At 29.1% G+C, this 21,868-nt stretch overlaps 1 protein-coding gene across 3 annotated transcripts in view; it reads left to right on the plus strand.

Annotated features, from left to right (window-relative positions):
- The window catches only part of Schip1 (Schwannomin interacting protein 1), a 62,575-nt gene that overhangs the window by 23,285 nt on the left and 17,422 nt on the right, over positions 1-21,868 (plus strand). For 2 of the 3 annotated variants that reach the window (XM_071177789.2, XM_043041176.3), the window contains exons 1-4: positions 1,868-2,111; positions 10,893-10,954; positions 13,051-13,128; positions 16,649-18,200. In XM_071177789.2, coding sequence (XP_071033890.1) covers positions 10,899-10,954; positions 13,051-13,128; positions 16,649-18,200 — 1,686 coding nt within the window. In that variant the 5' untranslated portion in view covers positions 1,868-2,111; positions 10,893-10,898. Of the gene's footprint in view, positions 1-1,867; positions 2,112-10,892; positions 10,955-13,050; positions 13,129-16,648; positions 18,201-21,868 lie in introns of those variants that run through there. The other variant, XM_087157672.1, reaches the window with a different exon arrangement.

The following is a 21,868-nucleotide window of genomic DNA, read 5'->3' on the forward strand; positions in this document are numbered from 1 at the left end:
TCTTTGTGTATTTATGTTACATTTAAATAAAGCATTCCTTAGCTCTTACTCTTAAAAAATAAGGTTTAATCCAAATTTTTCAAAAAAATTTCATTTTATTTGTGAATTGTGATAAAAAAGAATTATTTTTTATCAATTAAATGAATTTTCAATTATGCAGCTTATTTCATTTTTTCCTACCGCATTTCTAAATTTATTCAGCTTTATTTCTTAAAGAATAAAGTTTTGACAAAATTTATTTAAAAAAAATTCATTCAATTTGTGATTAGTGATCAAAAATATTTATTTTTTGTGAATAAAAAGAAACATCATACACATAGGTAATTAAGTTTTTTCAATATTTATTCACATTCATATCTTAAGGAATTAAGGTTTGTCAAAAACTTTTCATTTGATTTGTAAGTAGTGATCAACAAGAATTATTTTTCATCAATAAAAAGAGCCTTCATACATGCAATTTATTTAACTTTTTCATACTATATCCCAATTTATTCTACCTTCTTAAAGACAAGCGTTTCACAAAATGTATCATAAAATTTTAATTTAATTTGTGAATAATGATCAACAAGAATCATTTTTCATGAATAAAAAGATCCTTCATACATACAAATTATTCAACTTTTTCTTAACCAATTTCTTAATTTATTTTGCCTTATTTCTTGTCAAATAAGGGCGTGTCAAAATTTATCAAAAAATTTTCATTCCATTTGTAAATAGTGCTCAACAAGAATTATTTTTCAGCAGAAAAATAGAACCCTGATACGTACAATTTATTTAACTTTTTCTTAACTAATTTCTTAATTTATTTTGCCTTATTTCTTATCAAATAAGGGCTTGTCAAAATTTATCAAGAAATTTTCATTCCATTTGTAAATAGTGCTCAACAAGAATTATTTTTCAGCAGAAAAATAGAACTTTCATTCGTACAATTTATTTAACTTTTTCTTAACTTAATTCTTAATTTATTTTGCCTTATTTCTTATCAAATAAGGGTTTGTCAAAATTTATCAAAAACTTTTCATTCAATTTGTGCATAGTGATTAACAAGATTTTTTTTCCATCAATGAAAAGAGCATTTATACATGCAGGTCATACTTAGCCTATTTCTTAGTTTATACTGCCTTTGACCCTTAAAGAACAAGGGTTTGTTAAAATTTATCAAATAAGTTTTCTTTTATTTGTGAATAGTGATCGATAAAGAATTATTTTTAATCAATAAAAAGAACCTCTATACATACAATTATTTCATTTTTTTCTTACCTTATTTCTTAATTTATTCTGCTTTATTTCTTACAGAATTAGGGTTTGTCAAAAAAATTTCAATTCAGTTTGTGAATAACGATCAACAAAAATTATTTTTCAGTAATAAAAAGAACTTTCATACATACAATTTATTTAACTTTTTCTTATCTTATTTATTGATTTATTTATTTCTCAACAATTAGTCAAAATTGATCAAACATTTTCCATCAATTTGTGAATAGTGATCACCAAGAATTATTTTTCCTCAATAAAAAGAACCTCTATTCATACAGTTTATTTATTTATTTTCTTCGGAGCCTCATTTTTTTATTTCTTTAATTTATATTTTAGTTTCGGTAATAGTTTTCTAGATTTATTTTTAATAAGATTCAGAAGGAAAAAAAATTCTATAGAATCGTTTTTTAGACCATTCACCAATAGTAAAACCTTAATATCTAACGAAACCCTCGTAAACTTTTTTCCTCAACTAGACTCGAATAAATAGGAACTTCTAGTAGTAACCGTTTTTACGATATTTAGAATCCTCTCAATCGTCTGCGAGAGAGAAAACAGGAGCCGACGGGAAGGAGAAAAAAAACACCCTCTTAATCCCTTGCACGCATGCGCACATCAATTCTCCACCCTTATGATGAGGAACAGGCAATGATGTCTGCAGCATCGAAAGGGCGCCATTGCTAAGAATAATATTTTTATCATCTGAATGCAGCATCTTGTAAACCACTCCCATTAGTTTCTAGTAAGGGGTACATTGTACCCCAATCTACACTATACAACGGAATTATTCTAATCGTAGACTGGCTGTGCAGTTTGAGAGACGGTTGCTTGCGCCATGGAGCGTTGGAACCGCAGTAAGTTTTATTGACAATAATTCCACGTAATAAGTTAATATTTTAACTTCTTTTTAGGTTTTTAAAGTTTAAAAATTTTTAATAATTTTATTTTTAAAATGCTGTAAATAAATTTTGTTGAGCAAAAAAATAGTGTTAAAATTTTCCTTTCATTTTCAATAATAAATTATATTTAAAAAAAAAAATACTTCAATAATCAATAATAAATTTTTAACCTAAAACAAATTATTAAAACTTGGTTCTATCAATCAAATTTTACTGCTTAAGTGTTTGCCGAAAATTGCATTCAAAGTTAATGACACTTCCTTATATGGATCTCTAAAACTAATCGATATTCCTGTTGCCAAAATAGTGCGATGAAATATAAATATTTACTTATTTAAGATGTAAAGTAAAAAGTTGAAAAAATCATTTTAAAATATAAGAAATAATGTTTTGAGTATGATATTTTAAATAAATTATTATTTAGTTATTCCTTTTTTCTTGATCAGTCAAACTATGTTTACATTTTTTAATCGATTTCATTAAGTAATATTCATTTCATTTACAAATCGCTTGCCTTCGTTAAATTGAAAATATTTAGCTTTGTTTTACTGTAATTTTTTATAGCTTGCATTGTATGGTATAAAAATTATGAAGAAGATGATAGAAACTAAATAAGAATGTTTTGTAACGGTGACTTTTAAATTATTTAGCTTTTAATATTAATTAGTTTCTTAAACTCTATCCTGTAATATTTTGGGCATCTTAAAAGATAAATTAATTTAAATTGTCCTTAAAATTACTTTAAGTACAAAATAGTTTTAGACGAAGTAAAACTGACGAACTGGGCAAAAATATTTTTATATTTTTTTAAAGTTCTTTATGTTTTCATTTATTATATCGTTAGATATAGTCATAAATTCATACATAAAAAACTTTTGTTTCTAATATAAAATCAATCAATTTTAAGTCAGTCAATCACAGTACAGTTAATTGGAAGTTTTAAAAACTTCAATTTAATGTCTTGAAAAGAAAAACTAAAGTTTTAAAATGGAAGACATTAAATAAAAAACTAATTGAATCTAAATTTTAAAAGAGGGGAAATTCTTTCCAAAACAACTTTTTATCTTTAATTCTTATTGAAGTTAAAATAAGAACCATTGTTGTTACTATACATTACTTAATTAGATACTTGCAAATCGAGAAGAAAGGAAGTGATTATGCCTAACTATGTGATTTAAATTAGATTTAATTGGATGCATGTAAATGACATCACACGAGTGTGTCGAATCTGATTGGCTAGGAAATCGACAAATGCCGCGATTTACCTACGATGACGTCACTTGCAAGTATCCAATTATTATTATTTTGAAGGAAAAAAAACTTTTTTTTTATTTTTACCTTATTTCTAAAAATACGTTTTAAAATACTAAAGTAAGCAATACAAAATAAAAAAGTTATATTTACATTATTGCAGATATAGTTTTTGAAACACCTATTTTTTGTGATCATGCCGAGTTATCTCCTACGTTTTATGATAGTCAGTTGTTCCTAAATTTAGAAAAACTAATTCTAAATTTAGGAACAATTTCTTCAACTCTACCGAAATGCAATTTATTTTTTGCTTTTGTTTCCTTTATTGTAATAAATAGTAACACGGAACGTGACTTTTAATTAATATTAACGATTATCGACATTTAATAACGTATAGTAAATTTTAAAAAATTTATTTTTATTATTTCATCGTTGGTTTCTAAGTTTATGCGAATAAGAAAGCATATTAACCCCTGTAAATTACTTTCTGTACAATATTCTCAGGTGTATCCAAAAAACCTGTTACAGGTATCATTCTGCCATTCCTACACTAGCTTTTCTTTTGATTCCCCTACTCATAATATTTCCGTCTCTGACATAAATTCAATTACATAAATTAAAAAGAAAATTTTATTGAAAATACTAATTCCACGCTTAAATATAATTTAAAAAATGCATTTTTTACAATTGTGGTTTTATAGCAATTTATTTTAAAATTCTGATGTTTTGTAGAATTTAAAGGCTATTATACTTAAGATATTTTTATTATTTTCTTTTACTTATCATTGATATTATTCATTCATTACATTCATTACTTCATTCATTATTCATTCATTCATTCATTAATTAATTCATTCATTCATTCATTTATTCATTCATTACTTTGATATTATTCATTCATTCATTATATTCATTACTTCCTAACTATATAATAAGATAAATCTAATTCTTATGTTTATTTAATGTTAAATTTTGCTTTCATCGATTGAAACAAAATATTTAATTGCTCGTTATTTGTGACATTTCAAGATAAAGTAATTAAAATTTAATTCTCAAATTGAAACAATTATAAACTTTTTCTTCAAGCAATATTTTTTTTATTTAATTGCAAATAACTAGAGACATATAAAGATAAGATAATTAAGATTTTAATTTCACGCAAAATAATAAATTTGTCAATTGTTTATTTTTACTTACTTAAACGGTATAATTCTATGTTGGTATTTAAATACGGTGTTGGTATTTAAAGGTAAAATAATAAAATTTTAATTCGCAATGTAATAATTAATTTATCAATTGTTTATTTCTGCTTTTTCAAAATAGATTAAAAATATTGTATTTAATTGCTTGCAATTAGAGACATTTGAAGGTAAAAGAATTAAAAATGTAATTCTAAGCATAACAATTAACTCATTTAGTTAGATAAAATAACGATACAAAATAGGGGCATATTAGAGTTTTGTAATAATTCTTTCGATTGCTTTAAATTTTAAATTATTTTTGCTGTCACTGATAAAACTGGGGGCAATGGAAGAAAATAATTTGAAATATATACCATCAAAACATTGTTTGATTTAAATTATACTACTACTTATTAATTTCTACTACTGCCTACTACTTAATTTACTCTACTAAAACTGCAATAAGCTAATGACTTACTTTTCAAGATAATGCTTTTTATTGTTTATCAAAAAAAAATTTAAAAATTTTGAATTTTTTAAATTTAAAAAAATTTATGTATGATTAATTTCATATTATTTTAATTTATTTCTAGATTTTGTATTTGCCACTTCAGTTTTTGAATACCTTCGAAAGAAAAAAAGAAACATAAATCTAAATACTCTCCAAGAAAAATGACTATTTTTATTTTGTACTACGTTTTATGATGAAAAATTATCCGTTTTGAAATAAAAAACAATCCGTTTTATAGTAAAAAACATTTTCTTATTAGCTGGAAAGTAATTAATGGAAGTGATACAACTTGCGCAAATTATATTTTCGCGTTTTGTACGTTTCCTTTTAAGTGTCTGAAATAAGGAAAATTAAAAAAATTTATGTGAATGTAGTTTTAACTGAAGTAAAAATAATTACCACTTATGTGTAATAATGTCTTTAAATTGTATATTCTTCGTCGAAAATTTACGCAAAATGTAACGTAATGGGAAAAAACCCATCTTTATCCACAAATTAATTTTCTTTGCAAAATCAATGAATTAACAATTAATCTTCACGGAACATTCCTGTTCTAATGTTGTTGACCAAAGAGTGAAGGAGTGGCGTGCAGTATGATCATTAATAATACCGTGGCGACAAAATGTCTGGACATCAACTCTTGAGTAGTTAAATATGGAACTTGTCTTAGATGAAAACAGCTTCATAACCAGTATTAAACTGATGTATCAGCAAACAATTAACTATATTATATTAAATATTTACTACACTGAATACTTTAAATCATTGGACACTTATCTTTCACAGAAAATTACCTGAATTTTTAGAATATAAATTTTAAAAAAAATTGCGGCTTAAGAGTGTTTAGTAATGAAAATTGAATATTATTTGTATCAGTCTAATATTTACAACAATTAAAACTCAAGAAATATGTTGTTAGCAACCTTTAAATTATTGTTTATAGCTATTAATTTTGAAAGATAATTTTTTGTTTGTAAATAGGCTCTTTTTAATTCAACATCAAAGGAGAGGGGAAAATGTTTGAATTAACTAAAACTCGAATTACCTAAAAATTTTAAAATTAAAAACTTATTAAAGGAAATAACAATATATATTATTAAGTAGAATCAAATTGAATAAAATATTCAGCAAAAAATAAACGTACCTGAAAATATTTTTAAATTTTAATATTGATCTACAACTCCGTAAATATTATTACTTTTATTATGAATCGGAAATTTATAAACACACAATTTACATATTCCAAAAAAATTGGAAATAAAAGACTTATAACAATTGAAGAAAATGGGTTAAAGTTTGATTTTTGCTGCAATGAACTTCGAATTAACTAAAAGATAACTCAAACGATTAGAACGCAAACGAAGATAAAACTTTTAACATTAGTGGAATAGGAAATCTAAGGAAATTAACTTTAGTTCGAATTATCCATGTTCGGATTTAAAAGAATCAAAGTACTTGAAACCAACAGATAAAGCATTGTCTTTTAAAGGGTAGTTTGTATAAAATAATAAAATATTGCGTGGTGTTAATTTTAGCAATATGTGATTCCTTCTTTCTTTGTTTTCTTTTCCCTTTTTTTATGTAGCTCACAACCTTTAAATGTAATTCATGGAAACTTATTTAATATTAATCAATATTTAATATTAGCGTCAGAACACTCGATTGCTTTTGAATTTTTTTTTTCACTTTTCACTAAATATTTAAGCATAAAAATAAAACAATACTTATTATTCCCAATTATTATGTACGATAATTGCATCATTTATAAACTAATGACAAATTCAATAGAGGGTAAAAACACGCGATAGTTATTAAAAATTCATTTGGTTCTGAAACTTAATTCTGAATTTCTCATTTAGTTCTGAATACTGAAACTTAAATATAGTTTATACTCCCAATATAAAAGAGTGCTGAGAAATAATGCATACCGATAAACTGAAGATAAATAATAATTTTAATAGTTGCAGCAAAAAAATTGATACTGAAATGTTTTATACATTTAGTACTAAAACAGGTTTAAAATTTTTTTTCTTCCAATTAATAACTATGAGCTAGATTGCATTGCTATGAAATGAAGATTGATAATTAATAACTAAAGACATAGTTAAATTATATTGGAATTACTTCAGTTATCTCATAAGAAATATTGTATCAATATAAGTGAAGCATTCTTTTAACAAAATGACTAATATAAGTTAATTATATTTTGAAGACTTAATGAAAACTACTTTTTATTGGAATGAGTTAATAGTTCAAAGTTAAGTGGTTCTTTAATTTAACTTCAAAGTTTTAAATAACTTTAACATGCATAGTTTAGTCTAGTGCTTCTAAAATAAGATATTCTATTTTGAGAAGTTGCTTAATGGCGTTTAAAGCAATCGTGTTTAACTAAAAATAAACGTTTACTTTAACCTAATAGCCTAATTGATCCCTCTTTTCAGTTTCAAAACTAAATTTACTTTACCTGTTTGTTGCATTATTTTTAATTCACAATAAGTAATAAAATATTTAATGATGAAGATAATGAGCAGTATAAACTTCGTTAAGAAAGGCACTAAAGGATATTAAAATGTAATGAATAATTTACTCATCTTCCTCATTTGGGGCAAGTCTCGATTTTTAAAAAGAAAAATCTGAATCAAAAAACAAAAACAAATATTAGACAATTTTATAGAACACCTTAAAAATTTACGTTGTTTTCTATAAAATTGTCTAATATTTGTTTTTGTTTTTTGTATTTGAGAAGAGCAATTTCACCTTTTAAAAAAAGTGTTGCAGTTTTGGTTCATGTTTTTGTTAATAAATTTTACATTTGGAAACTTTTTTCCGTAATCTGCAACATTTGTAAAAAAAAAATTTCCTCGCATATAGAATGTGCAGCAGTCATCACAGATTTTTATAATCCTGCACAAAAATAAAAATCAAAAATATATGCATCTGCTAATTAGGTTTTAACTTTTAAGTTCAGAAAAAGAACTTTTTAAATTTGACGAGTATTAACTTAAACAAATCAAAAAATATCAAATATCATCCTTATTATACCTTATTAAAATTAATCGGAAACTTAAAAACATTTCTAACGTTTTACTCTCAATTTGCAAAATCATACTTAATTGAGAGAAAAAAAACATTACGAATAATTTTGATGTATATATATATATATGAAATATTATATATATGAAAAGTATTCTAAAAATATATGAAATGAAGATAAATGATGACAAAAAAAAACATTACGAATATTTTTGATGTATACAAGGGCGCCGGCAGCGGGGTGCACTTGCACCCCCCTGGCTTTTTTTTAAAAAACAATTAAAGAGATACAGAAAAATTTTGTTATAAAATTTTTTTATTAAACATATTTTTATGGAAAAACAAATAATTAAGTAATTATTGATACATAACAATTAAAAAATTGTTTAATCAAACAAGAATTGTAATCGTCTTGTTTGCTGCCCAAATCTGTTTTTAACTTTTTCAATGAATTCTGAGTCATCTTTGATTCTTTTCTTATGCACAACGAGCATTCACAAACTTCGCAGATATCTAAGCTATATTTTTAAATTTCATTTAATAAAATGTAAATAATATTATATTTTCTATTAGTTATTCAGTTTAACAAAGGTGTATAACACAAGCTGACTTCTCGCAACTGTAAAACTTCATCAACACAATAAATAATGTTAAGCGTGCACAAACAGGTTAGTATACGAAACTACTGTTTGTAGTTATTTGTGTTTCAAAGTCAGTAGCTATGCCAGCGCGATCGCCTCTGGGCAAAATTTGCAAGTACAAGAAATTCGTACTTTTTTGCAAATATCTTGCTAACAATGAGAAAATGTATCTTGAAAAAATGAACAGATGAAAGTATATGTAATAACAAAACAAAATGTAATAGCAGAATATTTTAATTTTTTTTCGGGGGGAGGGGAGGGTAGTTTGTTAGAGGGTTGCACCCCTTTTTATATTATTCTGCCGGCGCCCTTGGATGTATATATATGAAATATATGAAATATTATATACACTGGTTATCATAAATTAAGGAAAAATCACAAAAATAGCGATAACTCTTTCAAAAGTAAGCCAAACCGTGCAAAATTTGCATATGTTGTCCACTAAGAGTAGCTGAGTAAAATTGCAATATGCAAATTAGTGGCGCTGCACTCGGCTTACGTCATCTGCCTGGAGCATAAAAGTCCAAGTTTGAGAGAAAGCACACAAATTTTACTGTGATTGCGACATTGAAAATCTGAGATAGCCAATTCGTAATAATGACCGCTAGGCATCATTTGCCTGAAGAACTACGATGGAGAGCCATCGGGAGACTAGAGGCAGGGCAGAGTCAATCAGAAGTGGCCAGATGGCTAAATGTGAGTCCATCTGTGGTTCATAGACTTTGGAGGCAATTTCAAACCACAGATTCGGCATCTAGGAGGTTCAGTCAAGGACGGCCAACTGTTACGACCAGTGCCGATGACCGATATTTGACATTAAGTGCACGCAGGAATAGAACCGCTACTCCGACACATCTTAGATCCTCTCTTGCTGCAGCCACCGGAAGGTTGGTGTCAACGTCAACTGTGCGCAGAAGGCTCCACGAAGGTGGTCTGTATGCGAGACGACCAGCCATTTGCGTGCCGCTCACATCACGCCATAGGAGAGACCGTTTGCAGTGGGCCCGACAACATGTCCACTGGACGTCAGATCAATGGAGGCCTGTTCTCTTTACGGATGAGTCCAGGTTTAGTCTAGAAAGTGACAGTAGACGTTATTTGATATGGAGAGAACCTGGGACCCGTTATCATCCATCAAACATCCGTGAAAGAGATGCATACGGAAGAGGCAGTGTCTGTGTTTGGGGAGGCATATCCTTAGGAGGGCGCACATACCTCCATGTCTTTCCAAGGGGAACCGTGAATGCTCAGGTTTATCGAGACAACATCCTTGATGCTTATGTGCGCCCATATGCCGGGGCAATTGGTGATTGCTTCCTGTTACAGGACGATAATGCAAGACCACACAGAGCTCGCATTGTTGATGATTATCTTCAACAGGAAACAATTACTCGCATGGAGTGGCCAGCTCGATCCCCGGACTTGAATCCTATCGAGCACGTTTGGGATGCTCTAGGGAGGCGTGTATCTGCCATCAATCCGCCCCCTCAGACCCTTGCCACGCTTGCAACTGCTTTACAAGAGCAATGGCTCTCACTTCCTATTGAACTGATAGACCGCATAATTGAAAGCATCACACATCGCTGTTTGTGCTGTATTGCTTCTAGAGGCAATCATATTCCATATTAAAGGTACTTTTTCTATTGCAAACCGATACTTCCAATTTGTTTATTTTATACATGTGCTAATTTCTATACTACTATTAATGTCTGATAATTTCTTTTTATGTTGTTTAATACCTTACTATGTGTTGTATATTGTGGGTAAGTTTCATAAAATTCCATGTGTAATTTCTTGAGTTATCGCGATTTTTGTGAATTTTCCTTAATTTATGATAACCAGTGTATATGAAAAGGATTCTAAAAATATATGAAATGATGATAAGTGATGACAATCTTTTTGTGTGTGAATGTTTGGATGTTTTATTTTTATTTTTTTATAATTTCGTATTGCAATATATAATAATTTGTATTGTAAATGATGTAGTTAATTTGCAAGTTATATATTTAATATTTGTAAGCATTTTGTGTAATTATGTAATTTGAAGCATTAACACTTGTTTTTTTGTGTATTTTTTGGTGATATTAAATTCTAACACGACTTTTTCGTTACATTTTAGGGCGGAATGAGATTGAAGCAAGAAATTAGAGCGGTGGAAGCACCTAACTCTCTCATACTACAGTAATTATCTTAATTATTCTACACACTAATACAGTACACCCTTGAATCATCTGTAAAACTCAAAACTTTTCCCAATTAATTGAAGCACTTCTTTGGAGTAGTTCAAAATATAACCAACTTTTTTTTTCTTTTTATAGAATAAAGGATTCAAATATTTACCCTATCTTTGAATTATTTAAAAGCATAATTTAATTTTTTCCCATCTATACGCTAGCGTATTCAAATATAAAGAATATCTTTGGAGTACTTAAAAACATGGCCAACTTTCTTTCCATCTATACATTAAATCATTTAAATATTTACCCTTTTTTTTAATATTTAAAAGCAGAATTTTCTATTTTTTTCCTTGCATACAATTAAGGATTCAAATATTTACCCTATTTTGGGAGTTTTTAAAAGCATAATTTACGTTTTTTTTTTCATTTGTAAGTTAAAATTTTCAAATATTAACAATATCTTTGGAGTATTTAAAAGCAGAACCTACTTTATTTCCCTCTATACGAGGCATTTAAATATTTACCTTATGTTTATAGTATCTAAAAGCATAACTTGCTTATTTCCATCTATACTTAAAATGATTTAAATATTAACCCCATCTTTGGAGTATTTAAAAGCATATCCTACTTTCTTGTCTTTTATACGATAAAGGATTCAAATATTAACCCTCGTTTCTGATAAACATTATTTAAATTATTTGTATTTTCTGCAGAATTTCATTTTTTCTTTTAATTTTTAATAATTTTCGAACTGAAATATATATAATTTTCCATCATAATTTTATTAACTTATTTGCTTATTAGTCATTTACACTTTAAACATATGTATTTTAATTGATTATAGCTTTAAAAAAATTCCACTGAACGTAGGCAGAGACTTTAAAAAATGACAATTAACTCGTAAGAACGAGTCATGTTTTTGCTTTTTGAGAAAAATGCTCTTTTTCTTTTTATTGATGTTAATGTTCGATACTATGTATTTCAGTAAAGTTTTCTAAACTTCAAAGTGAATTTCATAAAATGTTACCTTCGTTTAGTTTTGAAAATATGTTAAAGAACACTTAACATAATTTTTCTTGAAATTAAAGAAGGTTGTTCACTAATTTTCACGTTTTAATTGAGTAAAAAGTAAAACCTTTGAAAGTTGACCACTTGTGACGTTGTTTTTTATTGATCACCATATAAAGATGGATGACTTTTTTTATTTTTTTTTTATTTATTATTTTATTTATTTATTATTATATTTATTTATTTATTATATTTATTTATTTATTATTTTATTTATTTATTATTATATTTATTTATTTATTATTTTATTTATTTATTCATATAATTATTCTTTAATTTTTTAGCATATGCATGTGCCTATATTGACAACTAACACAACTCTTCTAATCTTTTAAAGCAATTTCATCCATTCACTGAAATACTTGGGAAATTTCTTAAAAAGTTTTTGTCTCTTTCATCACAGATTAAACTCATTAAGTTTTCAGATCAGCCTTTAACAATGCTTCCAGTCAAATTTGAAGTATTTTAGTAGTCAACTCTCAAATCAAATAGGTTGTCAATTTTAAAAAAAATATTGCGGAATTTTTATTTATTTATTTATTTGCATAATTGGTGCTAAATAATACGTTCTAAAAAACTTCACCGCTAGATTACGATTAGTTACCGGCAAAAAGGATTCCAACACTACCTACCGAAAAAATAAATTTATACTCGTAAAGCTATCATGATAAAAGAAATATAGGTCTAACCGTAAATTTTTTCTCATAAAATGTATGGCCACTGACCGTAAATTAACGTTATTCTCGTAAAAGATATCTTCAATCCGGGCCTTAACTTTGCCTTAGACTAGTTTGTGAAAGAAGCTAACCGTATAAATTAACGACCGAATCTTCGAACTTTACGGAAATTTCTTAAGAGTGTGAAAATTAACATAGATTGCTGGTCAACTTGATAGGTTTTATTGCTCAACACATTTTACAATTTTAAATATTTCTGTAAAATACGTAAATTAGTTAAAACATAATATGACTCTAAACGTATGTCTCTAAACATAAAAATAGTTTACTTGAACACATTTATTTTTGTTTCCAGCAATAATACAACAAATGATTTAAATGATATTTCATTACGGCAAGTTGAGAAAGTGTCTCCTGAAACATTAAGCCACAGGTAATTTTAGCTCTGTTTCTATTATAAAAAAAAAAAAGTCTTATTTTTGAATTTTATTATGTAATTTTCTGTGGTATGACGCGGATTAATTGTCCGCGTCATACCACATATTTGCCGATTATATGACGCTGCTGCTGTTTCGTCGTATAATCCGCGGATTATGCGCTAGTTCTCCTATCCTCGCAATCCATTTTTCTTACTTTTGGAAATACACAAGGGGGAGTGAATCTACGTCATAGAGTCTGTGTGCATCGGCAGAGAAACGGTCGAGCAGACACGTTATCATGTTTAGGTGGCATTCTCACTGGATGTATTAAACCACGTCTGCGAATTCGGAGATGCGAACAAAAACCTGTATAGCGAGGTTTTCGTGAATTAATATATTTCACCAATAAGGTTCTCATTAAGTCCCCGAATTCACATTCGCGTATATTTCGCATCCAGTGTGAATGCTCTCTTACACTTTATGGCTGAAGAAAGTCTTTAGTTGGAAATTCCTAATATTTGATGCCTAGAAAATATTTTCGTCAAATTATCCACGGCAGTAGATTACCCGTAGTGACGATTTTCAAGGTTTTTTTGACAGTTCCGCCGATTTTACGCAGGAAATTGCGATACATCACATTATTGCTTAAACAATTCTTACGATTGATTATCTATTCTGAAAAAGGAAAGAAAGAAAACGGCAATTTAATAGGATCGCATGCCACGTGTTTATTTTTACTTTATTATTAAATTCAACTTATTATTATTAACTTAATTATTAAGAGATTTAACTTTATTATTAACCTTAATCTATTTTCTCGCGGACGTTGCGCTTACGTAACATTTTGTAGTGATGTAAGCAGTACGAAAAAAAGGTTGTAGGTGATTTGCGCTTAAGCTAAACTGTTAATTCCTCATGAAAGTACCATTGTTCATTCATTATTTTTTTTTATAAAGCTGTTATTTTTGCTGTTTTTTATAAAGCAAATTTGAATGAAAGTGCTCTGAAAGATAAGTTATTTCAAGTATTTAGGTAGATACTTTATTTACGTCGCACTAGAGTTGCACAATGGGCTTTTAGCGGCGGTCTGGAAAACATCCCTGAGGATGATCCGGATAAGTTATTTCAAATGTGTAAACATGTAGTATGAACACAAGCTAAAAAGGTTTTTCTAAAAATATGTGTTATGAAACAAATATTAAACAAGTAGTGTCCATAGAAAAAACTGAAATATTATAATAAAATATAAAACAATATATGAAACACAAGCAAAATATTATTTGTATTTTAAAAAATACAGCCCTTTCAGTACTATAAAAAATAATACATTTTTGGAACCATCAGTTGTGGACCTGGTGTGACAGTAAGTTAAGGCTTTACAATTTCGGAACCATTTGTCTGATCAAATTAAATAAATAATCTCAAGAAACTGAGGTGGTTAGATATTACTCGATTAAAACCTTCATTCTCTTCAAAAAATATACTAATTTGAAATAACAGTCGACATGTTTCAAGATCTCAGAAACAGCAGCTAATTTTCAAGACTTGCCGCCAGACGTGAATGAGAAGGACCGAAAGTGATTTGAAATATTAAAAAAAATGTAGAGTAGACAACGAAAAATGGAAAATAAAGGTGAGAAAAACTAAAAAAAAAAATCCAACTTAGCCGAGAGAATAAAAATATGAAAAACAGAACAAGTACCCCCTTGGCCATCGTGGGATTTTTTTTTTTTTTTAATTCTATTTTTCATCTTATTTTCTCTCTCGGAAACTGTGTTTTTTCTAGTTTTGTTTCTCACCTTTATTTTTCCTTTCTTCATTGGCAACTTTAAGCTTTTTTTTTTTATTTTAAATCACTTTTGTTTCTTCTCATTCACGTCTGGCAAGTCTTGAAAATGGACGCCTGTTTTTGAATGCTTGAAAAATTTCGACTTTTATTTGCAATTCGTATATTTTTGAAGCGAATAAAGTTTTTAATCAATTAACATTTGTCTGATTGGGAGAATGTGGATGGCATTGCGCACAAACCACCTTTATTTCCTAAACAAGCTAGTACCCATCGTTCCAAAGCTAGGAGAGCTTCATGCCGCCACTGAGAATACCACCCCAGATAGTCACAATGATTGCATAGTACAGTGCAAGTACCATAATTGATGCAGCGGAGGTACTGAAATGGAGTTATCCTGAAATTAACAAAGAATGCTTTCTTTAGATACACGCTGTGTTCTGTACTCGGAAAAAGCAGGCCGAAACTTATTCTTCAATTTTATTTTCTAATAACTATAAATATTTCATTTTATATTTTATATCCGTCGTTGAACGGGTGACCCAATTTTGGGTTTACGACTGCTAATGTTCAACTCCGTAGCCTTGTAATTTTGAACCAATCCAGAAAACAGGGAAAACCCTTGATCTGTACCCCCAAAGGTATTGATTTGTTATGAGAACATGGAGAACTTGACAGATTTAACGTGCATCAGTCACCATTTACTACCGTCTTCGGCTGGCGGGGATCGAACCCATGAACATGGGTCCAGTGCCCTACCAACCAGGCTAACCAGGCCTAATAATTATCAATATTAGGGTTTTCGAGATTACGAAGATAGCAAATCTATGGTTGTATTTCTTCTTTCGAAATAGCAAATTAAAATGGTAGTGTTTAAATGCCAAAGCTGTCTAATTAATCATAAATATTGTTTCAAAGAAGTTATATTTCATTATGTGAACATTTAATATTTCATGATTATTATGTGAACATTTAATACTGATATGTAACTATTATACATATATTTTCCAAAAACTCATTATGACGTAATGTCAAGTTTCGAAAAAAATAAAAAAAATGGAAAAGAGGGAAAAAAAATTTAAAAGACAGAAAAAAAGGACGAAAGAAATGTAAAAGACAGACAAAAGTGGAAAAAGGAAAAATAGAAAAAAAAATATGTACATAAATAAAATCTGCATTCTTGCGGTCCATTTTTAAAGAAGATTATTATTTTATCAAAATATCATATTTATAGGAATGTTTTATATAATTATTACACTCTTAAAACAAAATTTATTCAAAATAAATAAATAAATCTTATTTTCCAATGATTTAAATTATTTCCTGTAACTAAGAGATTTTTAACCTGTGAGCCGTGAAGGCTCAGAGCTAAAGTACCAGAGCTGTTACTGTAAAGGATTAAGGTTAGATCCCTGGTGGCGGTTTGAAGCTCACCCAGCTTCTGATTGATTTGTACAAGCCTGCATGGGGAATAAATGCGGTGGATGCGCAATTCTGCTCACATTGCCACCGTCATACCGTTAGTCATGAAATTGTGGAACCTTAACTTTCACTAACCTCTAGACCACAATGGGCTATTGCGAGAATGCGCTGTTCTGCTAATTAACCTATACTCATTTTCTTTTAAATAAAGTGTGAAAATGTATGCGTGAGATTTATGGTTTTATAGCTTTTTACAACTTATAAATAATTTATTCAAATTTTGCTAGACTATAAGAGTTTTTTTTTTATTTCCTTAACCTAAACAGGTATCAAAAGGGATGGAATCATCTGGAAGAGAGTCCAGATGCCTTCCTCAACAACAACAACAATCCAATAGGTTTCAACGAAAACAACACCACCGATGACACAAACGTGGCTTCCCTATCAGAAGATATTGCTTCATACGTGGATGGCACTTATAGAGCTATGTCCTCAGATGACAGTGATTCCAGCTCAGACGATGAAAGCAGCGCCAGTTTCAGCGACACCAGTCCTTTACTGGATGTGAGTAGTCTGGGAAACAGCGATGCCAGCTTTGACTCAGACATGTCTGAAGACAGTAGTAGTAGCAGTAGCAGTAGCGGCTCAGAAATGTTGGATGGATGCAATAATATCAATAATAATAATGGCGATGACGACGAAGAGGAAATGGCGAGCGTGGGTGCACCATCCATGCAGTCTTCTTGGATGTCCTTTTCTTCAGCTGCGTCGTCGCCTTCTTTAGCCGGACCATCACGTGGTCAAGTGGTATTACCTGATGTTCTGCCTGTAGGAAAAATAATAAAAAGTGCTGAGGAGGATCACGTTATACCTAGCAGTGGGAGTTCATTTGGGACTGTTGCCACTAGAAATCTTGAAATAACATTCGAGAAAAGAAGGACCAAACAGGAGCCTGTCGTATCTGGAATCCCAAGCGACCGCTGTCTTGTGGAAATAACAGCTCAGCCAGATGTCCAAGTGGACATAAGAGTTAATCCTATCACTTCCAGGCCTCGTAGAGAAAGCAAACCTATATCAATAAAGAAAGGTAACACTTATCCTCGTGAAGCAAGAAGTAGTAAAAGGTATTTAAAAAATCGAGATATCAGTGCGTGGATTGTAAATGATTCTTTTGACGAACACTGCGATGATACCACCAATAAATACTGGACTCTTGGCGATGGTATTAGATTGAATAACTTCACTTTTGTGAATGGGTACAAAACTTTAAGTCTGACCGAGCTAGTAGATTCTAACACCAACGAAGAGAACAAAGTTGTCACCGATTTCGATGATAACTTACGCAACAGCTTGAGAGATTCCTCCAACTCTAAAAAAGAGACAACAGTAGTAAATTCGTATCGAAACTTTGAAAGGAATTATTCTAAATTACCAACGAATTTACACATGTGTTGCAAAGACAATTGGCGTCGTCAAAAAGATACAAATAATTCTCCAATACTACCAAAAACGCAAAAGGAACCCAATAGCAATAGTGCAACTGTAAAAGCAGCCGAATCGTTTTCGCCAAAAAGTGTTCAAAAAACCAGAAATGCTACCAAAGAATCAATAGAAAAACCCAAAAGTATCGTACCCCTGAGATTAACAAACACCGATGATAACTCTAACAAATTAGTTCAAACTGAAAAACTACCACCAAAAATGCCTGACGTTAGCCCGAAGGAATCTGCGTATTATGTGTCTAAAAAGAAACCACCTGTGAATAAATTGCCCAATGATGAACTTTTTGAGGTTTATACCATGCCTCCAGCCTTCAATCGTCACAGCTGGGCAGCTGTTAGCAGGCCAGGCTCAAAAGATTATGACTGGTACAGAAAAGTAAGTTTCTTTAAATAATCGTTGCAAAATTCTAATTTGTTTTCTTCATAAAAGTGTAAAACTTCTAATATCAACCTGAAATTGCATAATATGTAAAACACAAAGCTAAATTATAAATTAAAAAGTGAATAAGTGATCGAGGAATTAAAAATTTTCATAAAGATGTACTATATAAAATAATATGGCACTTGATTCAATTAACCCACAATTGCAGTGAAACCTGTGTAAGCTGACCAATTACGATGCATGCTATTGAGATCAAGTATCAAGTTGGGTAGATATTCAACTTGTTGAGTTAATATTTTTTCCACCGTATTTTTTCTAATATCCTGTCATTCGTGTTACTGTTATGTTCGATTATTCAAAAAATAAAGATAAATGTAAATTTTTTTAACTGCATGTATCTTAAGGAATGTGATTAATAACCTAAATTTAATAAACTGATTAGTATATTTCGTTTGTGATATACGCTATGCATTCATTACAAATAATTTCTTAAAATATTAGTACACAAGAGCATATAGGAAAATATTAGAAAGAATAGAACATCATGTTTATTTCCATTTAAAATTATTATTTTTTACTCGTTCTTACTTATTTTTTACAAAAACCCTTAATATTTATCTCTATGATCAACTCACAAAGAGGTTTAGGTAATCTTTTAATACTATTCTACTAATGCAGTAAAATTCTAATATAATAGCTTAGAAACTTTTCTTAGAAAGTTTTTGTTTTTCAGTCAATTTATAAAGGATATAAAAAACAGCATTCAATTACACTGCTAGACAAATTTGACTAATTTCAGCAGTCAACATACAAGATAGACAGGTGTTCTAGTCACGTTACTAAGGTTTTGTTCTCTTTTATATGAGATTAATTCGTTTCTTGGTCTACTTAGGAAGGTTTACGCATGTTGCATAAGATATAGTGAATAAATAAATTAAAAATAAACTAAACACAAAGGTTGTTAATTAATATTTAATTGAGTGCGGAAAAAACGTTTTCAAACTCTGACCCATCACTATTGTGGTTAATAAGATGAAAGGATTAATTAAAGTATTTTGAAATCAGCTAATTTAAGAATTAAACTAAAAGACAATTCTTATCGAAAGGCGAATCCTTTTAAATCTTACTAGCAAACTGTACCAACCTCAGTAATGATTCATCAAAGTTTAAAAGTCTTTTCGTTGTTTTCCTTCTTAAAATTTAATTTAAAACTCTATTGATATATAATTTTTTGACTACATTTTTTACAAGGATTCTCAAAATAGAAAGTTTCAATCTAATCAAGGAATGAAACTGGTTTAAACAAATTCAGAATAAGACAAAATAAGTAAATAACATTTTAAATAATAAATCAAAATGGAAAAGCGCTTAAAGCAGCTGAAACCAAATTTGTTTTATTTTAATTTAGAAATACTATTCTAGCAGAAAACGAAAAAAACAATTTTTTTATCAGAAAACAAAACAATTTTTAGCAGAAAACGAAATAAAACAATTTTTTATCAGAAAACAAAACAATTTTTAGCAGAAAACGCAAAAGATTTAGCAGAAAACGAAAAGAAAAAATAACACACATATCTTAATTTTTTTTTTTTTTTTTCGTTTTCTGCTAAAATAATATTTTTAACTTTCTGAATTAGCATGTTTGGTAGTCAACGTCCTTAGATGCATTTAGAATCCTCGTCAATAAGAAAACGCAAATTAAACGAGAAAGAAACAAAAACGCTATCGAAATCAGATTACTAGGGAAGTAGGCGGGATACATAATCAAAGGCAGTTTGATTGCTTGAAGAAACTTGCAGGTGTTTCGTTTCTTTTTGTCTCCACTTTTCTTTTCCTTTCCTTTCTGTTTCCTCGCATTATCCAACACGTTCTGATGTTTGCGGTTACAGCTTTCTCAGCTGTGATTGGATAAATTTTAATGATGTCTTCATCATTTGCTGAACTAAATATTAATTTGTGCTCTTTGAAGTTCATTAGTTTTAAGTTGTTGACTGGGAGTTGTTGATCATATATTAAAAGAAACTACTGCAGAACATCCTGTATACATAAGGCGGTCTCTATGGATCACATCCCGGTGAATATAGAGGTACTCCCGCATTAACTGTAAATTTTGAACTGATTTTAGAACATAAAATTAGAATCACAAGTAGCCGTAAATAATGTATCAATTCTAGTAGCTGTAAATAATGTGTCAATAACAATATAAATTGTATTCTCGTTATATTGTTATTTTAATTAGTAGGGGAGAGTGGAGTCAATTGTAAAATTTTTTACTTAACTATTTTTAACTAACAAAAAATCCAGTATATTATTAGTATTAATTGACAGACGAGTAAAGTAGACTATCCTCTACTAGAAAAAAAATACCTTATTTTAAATGTTATTATATTAGTTATTAATAATTTTTGACAGTCGTGCACTTGTTACAATTGTCTCCACTTACGGGGGTCAATTGTAACAGTTCATAAATTCAACTGAAACATAGTTAATATATACATATTATCATAGTTGTGATATAGTTTTTTATTGATCAAAATAGTAGTGATATTTTAGGAGTAAAAATAATAATGAGCAGAGACCTAAAGGGTTAAACTTTTAACTTTAAGGGGTTAAAAATTTTAATTTATGCTATGAAAGGTGACAAATAAAATAATGCACATGCAACATAATATAAATGATTTTGGAAACTAGGAAACTATTGGTGGTTCTTAAAGAGTTAATTAATGGTTTTTAAACATAAGATTATTTATTTTCAGCTGTTACAATCGTCCCTTTACTTATTGTTACAATCGTCCCCAAGACGCCATTTCAGCTTCATTTGTTAAAAACAATGCTAGTTAATTAACAAAACTAATTTTTTTTATTGAAATGTTAATTAAGGTGTCCACTTACATATTTGGTTAATAATTTTTATTTGTTTAAACAAAATTACTTTGTTACAATATAAAATTCTAATACCAAAAAAAGTACTTACGTAGCGTGAAAATATCTTTTGTGATGTAACTCTTTCAAAAGTGCATAAAAATGGTTACCTGCAGGGGTGTACATGTAGATTTATTAAATACACCTTATGCGCCACCTAGGAACCAAATCTAGAACCCAACACTCGAAGTTTTTGCTCTGTTACAATCGTTCCCTGTTACAATTGACCCCACTCTCCCTTACTTGCTTATTCAAAAAAAATAACCATGGGCAACTTCACACATTCTTTGTAACGCATTCATCTATTATTTCGAAGATAAGACTTAACATTTTTCTAATTTTGAAGATAGAAAAGATAAGTTGACGATACTTTGTCTTAGTAAACAGGGATATTGATCATTAACTCTCTACATTATCAACTCGGTTGACCTTAACATTTAATCTGATTTAGATTCAGAAATTAATTTTATAATTTCTTTAAGATGTTCTAGTAGCACTGTGTTTCCCAAAGTGTGGTACGCGTACCCCCAGGGGTACGGGAACAGTTTGGCGGGGGTACGCATTCTTATGCAAAATATCTTGCAACAAAAGAAAATTTCAAAAATTTTTATTTAAAAACAAAGCTAGCCATGAAAATTTACGATTGCGTATTTTTCTATTGACCATTTTTTTGCTGAGTCAACATGTAATTAGTTGTTGTTGTAGTTCATTTACGTCGCACTAGAGCTGCACAATGGGCT

Source organism: Parasteatoda tepidariorum, chromosome 2 (assembly GCF_982258835.1).
Source record: "Parasteatoda tepidariorum strain Cologne lab strain chromosome 2, Ptep-v5.0, whole genome shotgun sequence".
Classification (NCBI taxonomy): Eukaryota; Metazoa; Arthropoda; class Arachnida; order Araneae; family Theridiidae; genus Parasteatoda; species Parasteatoda tepidariorum.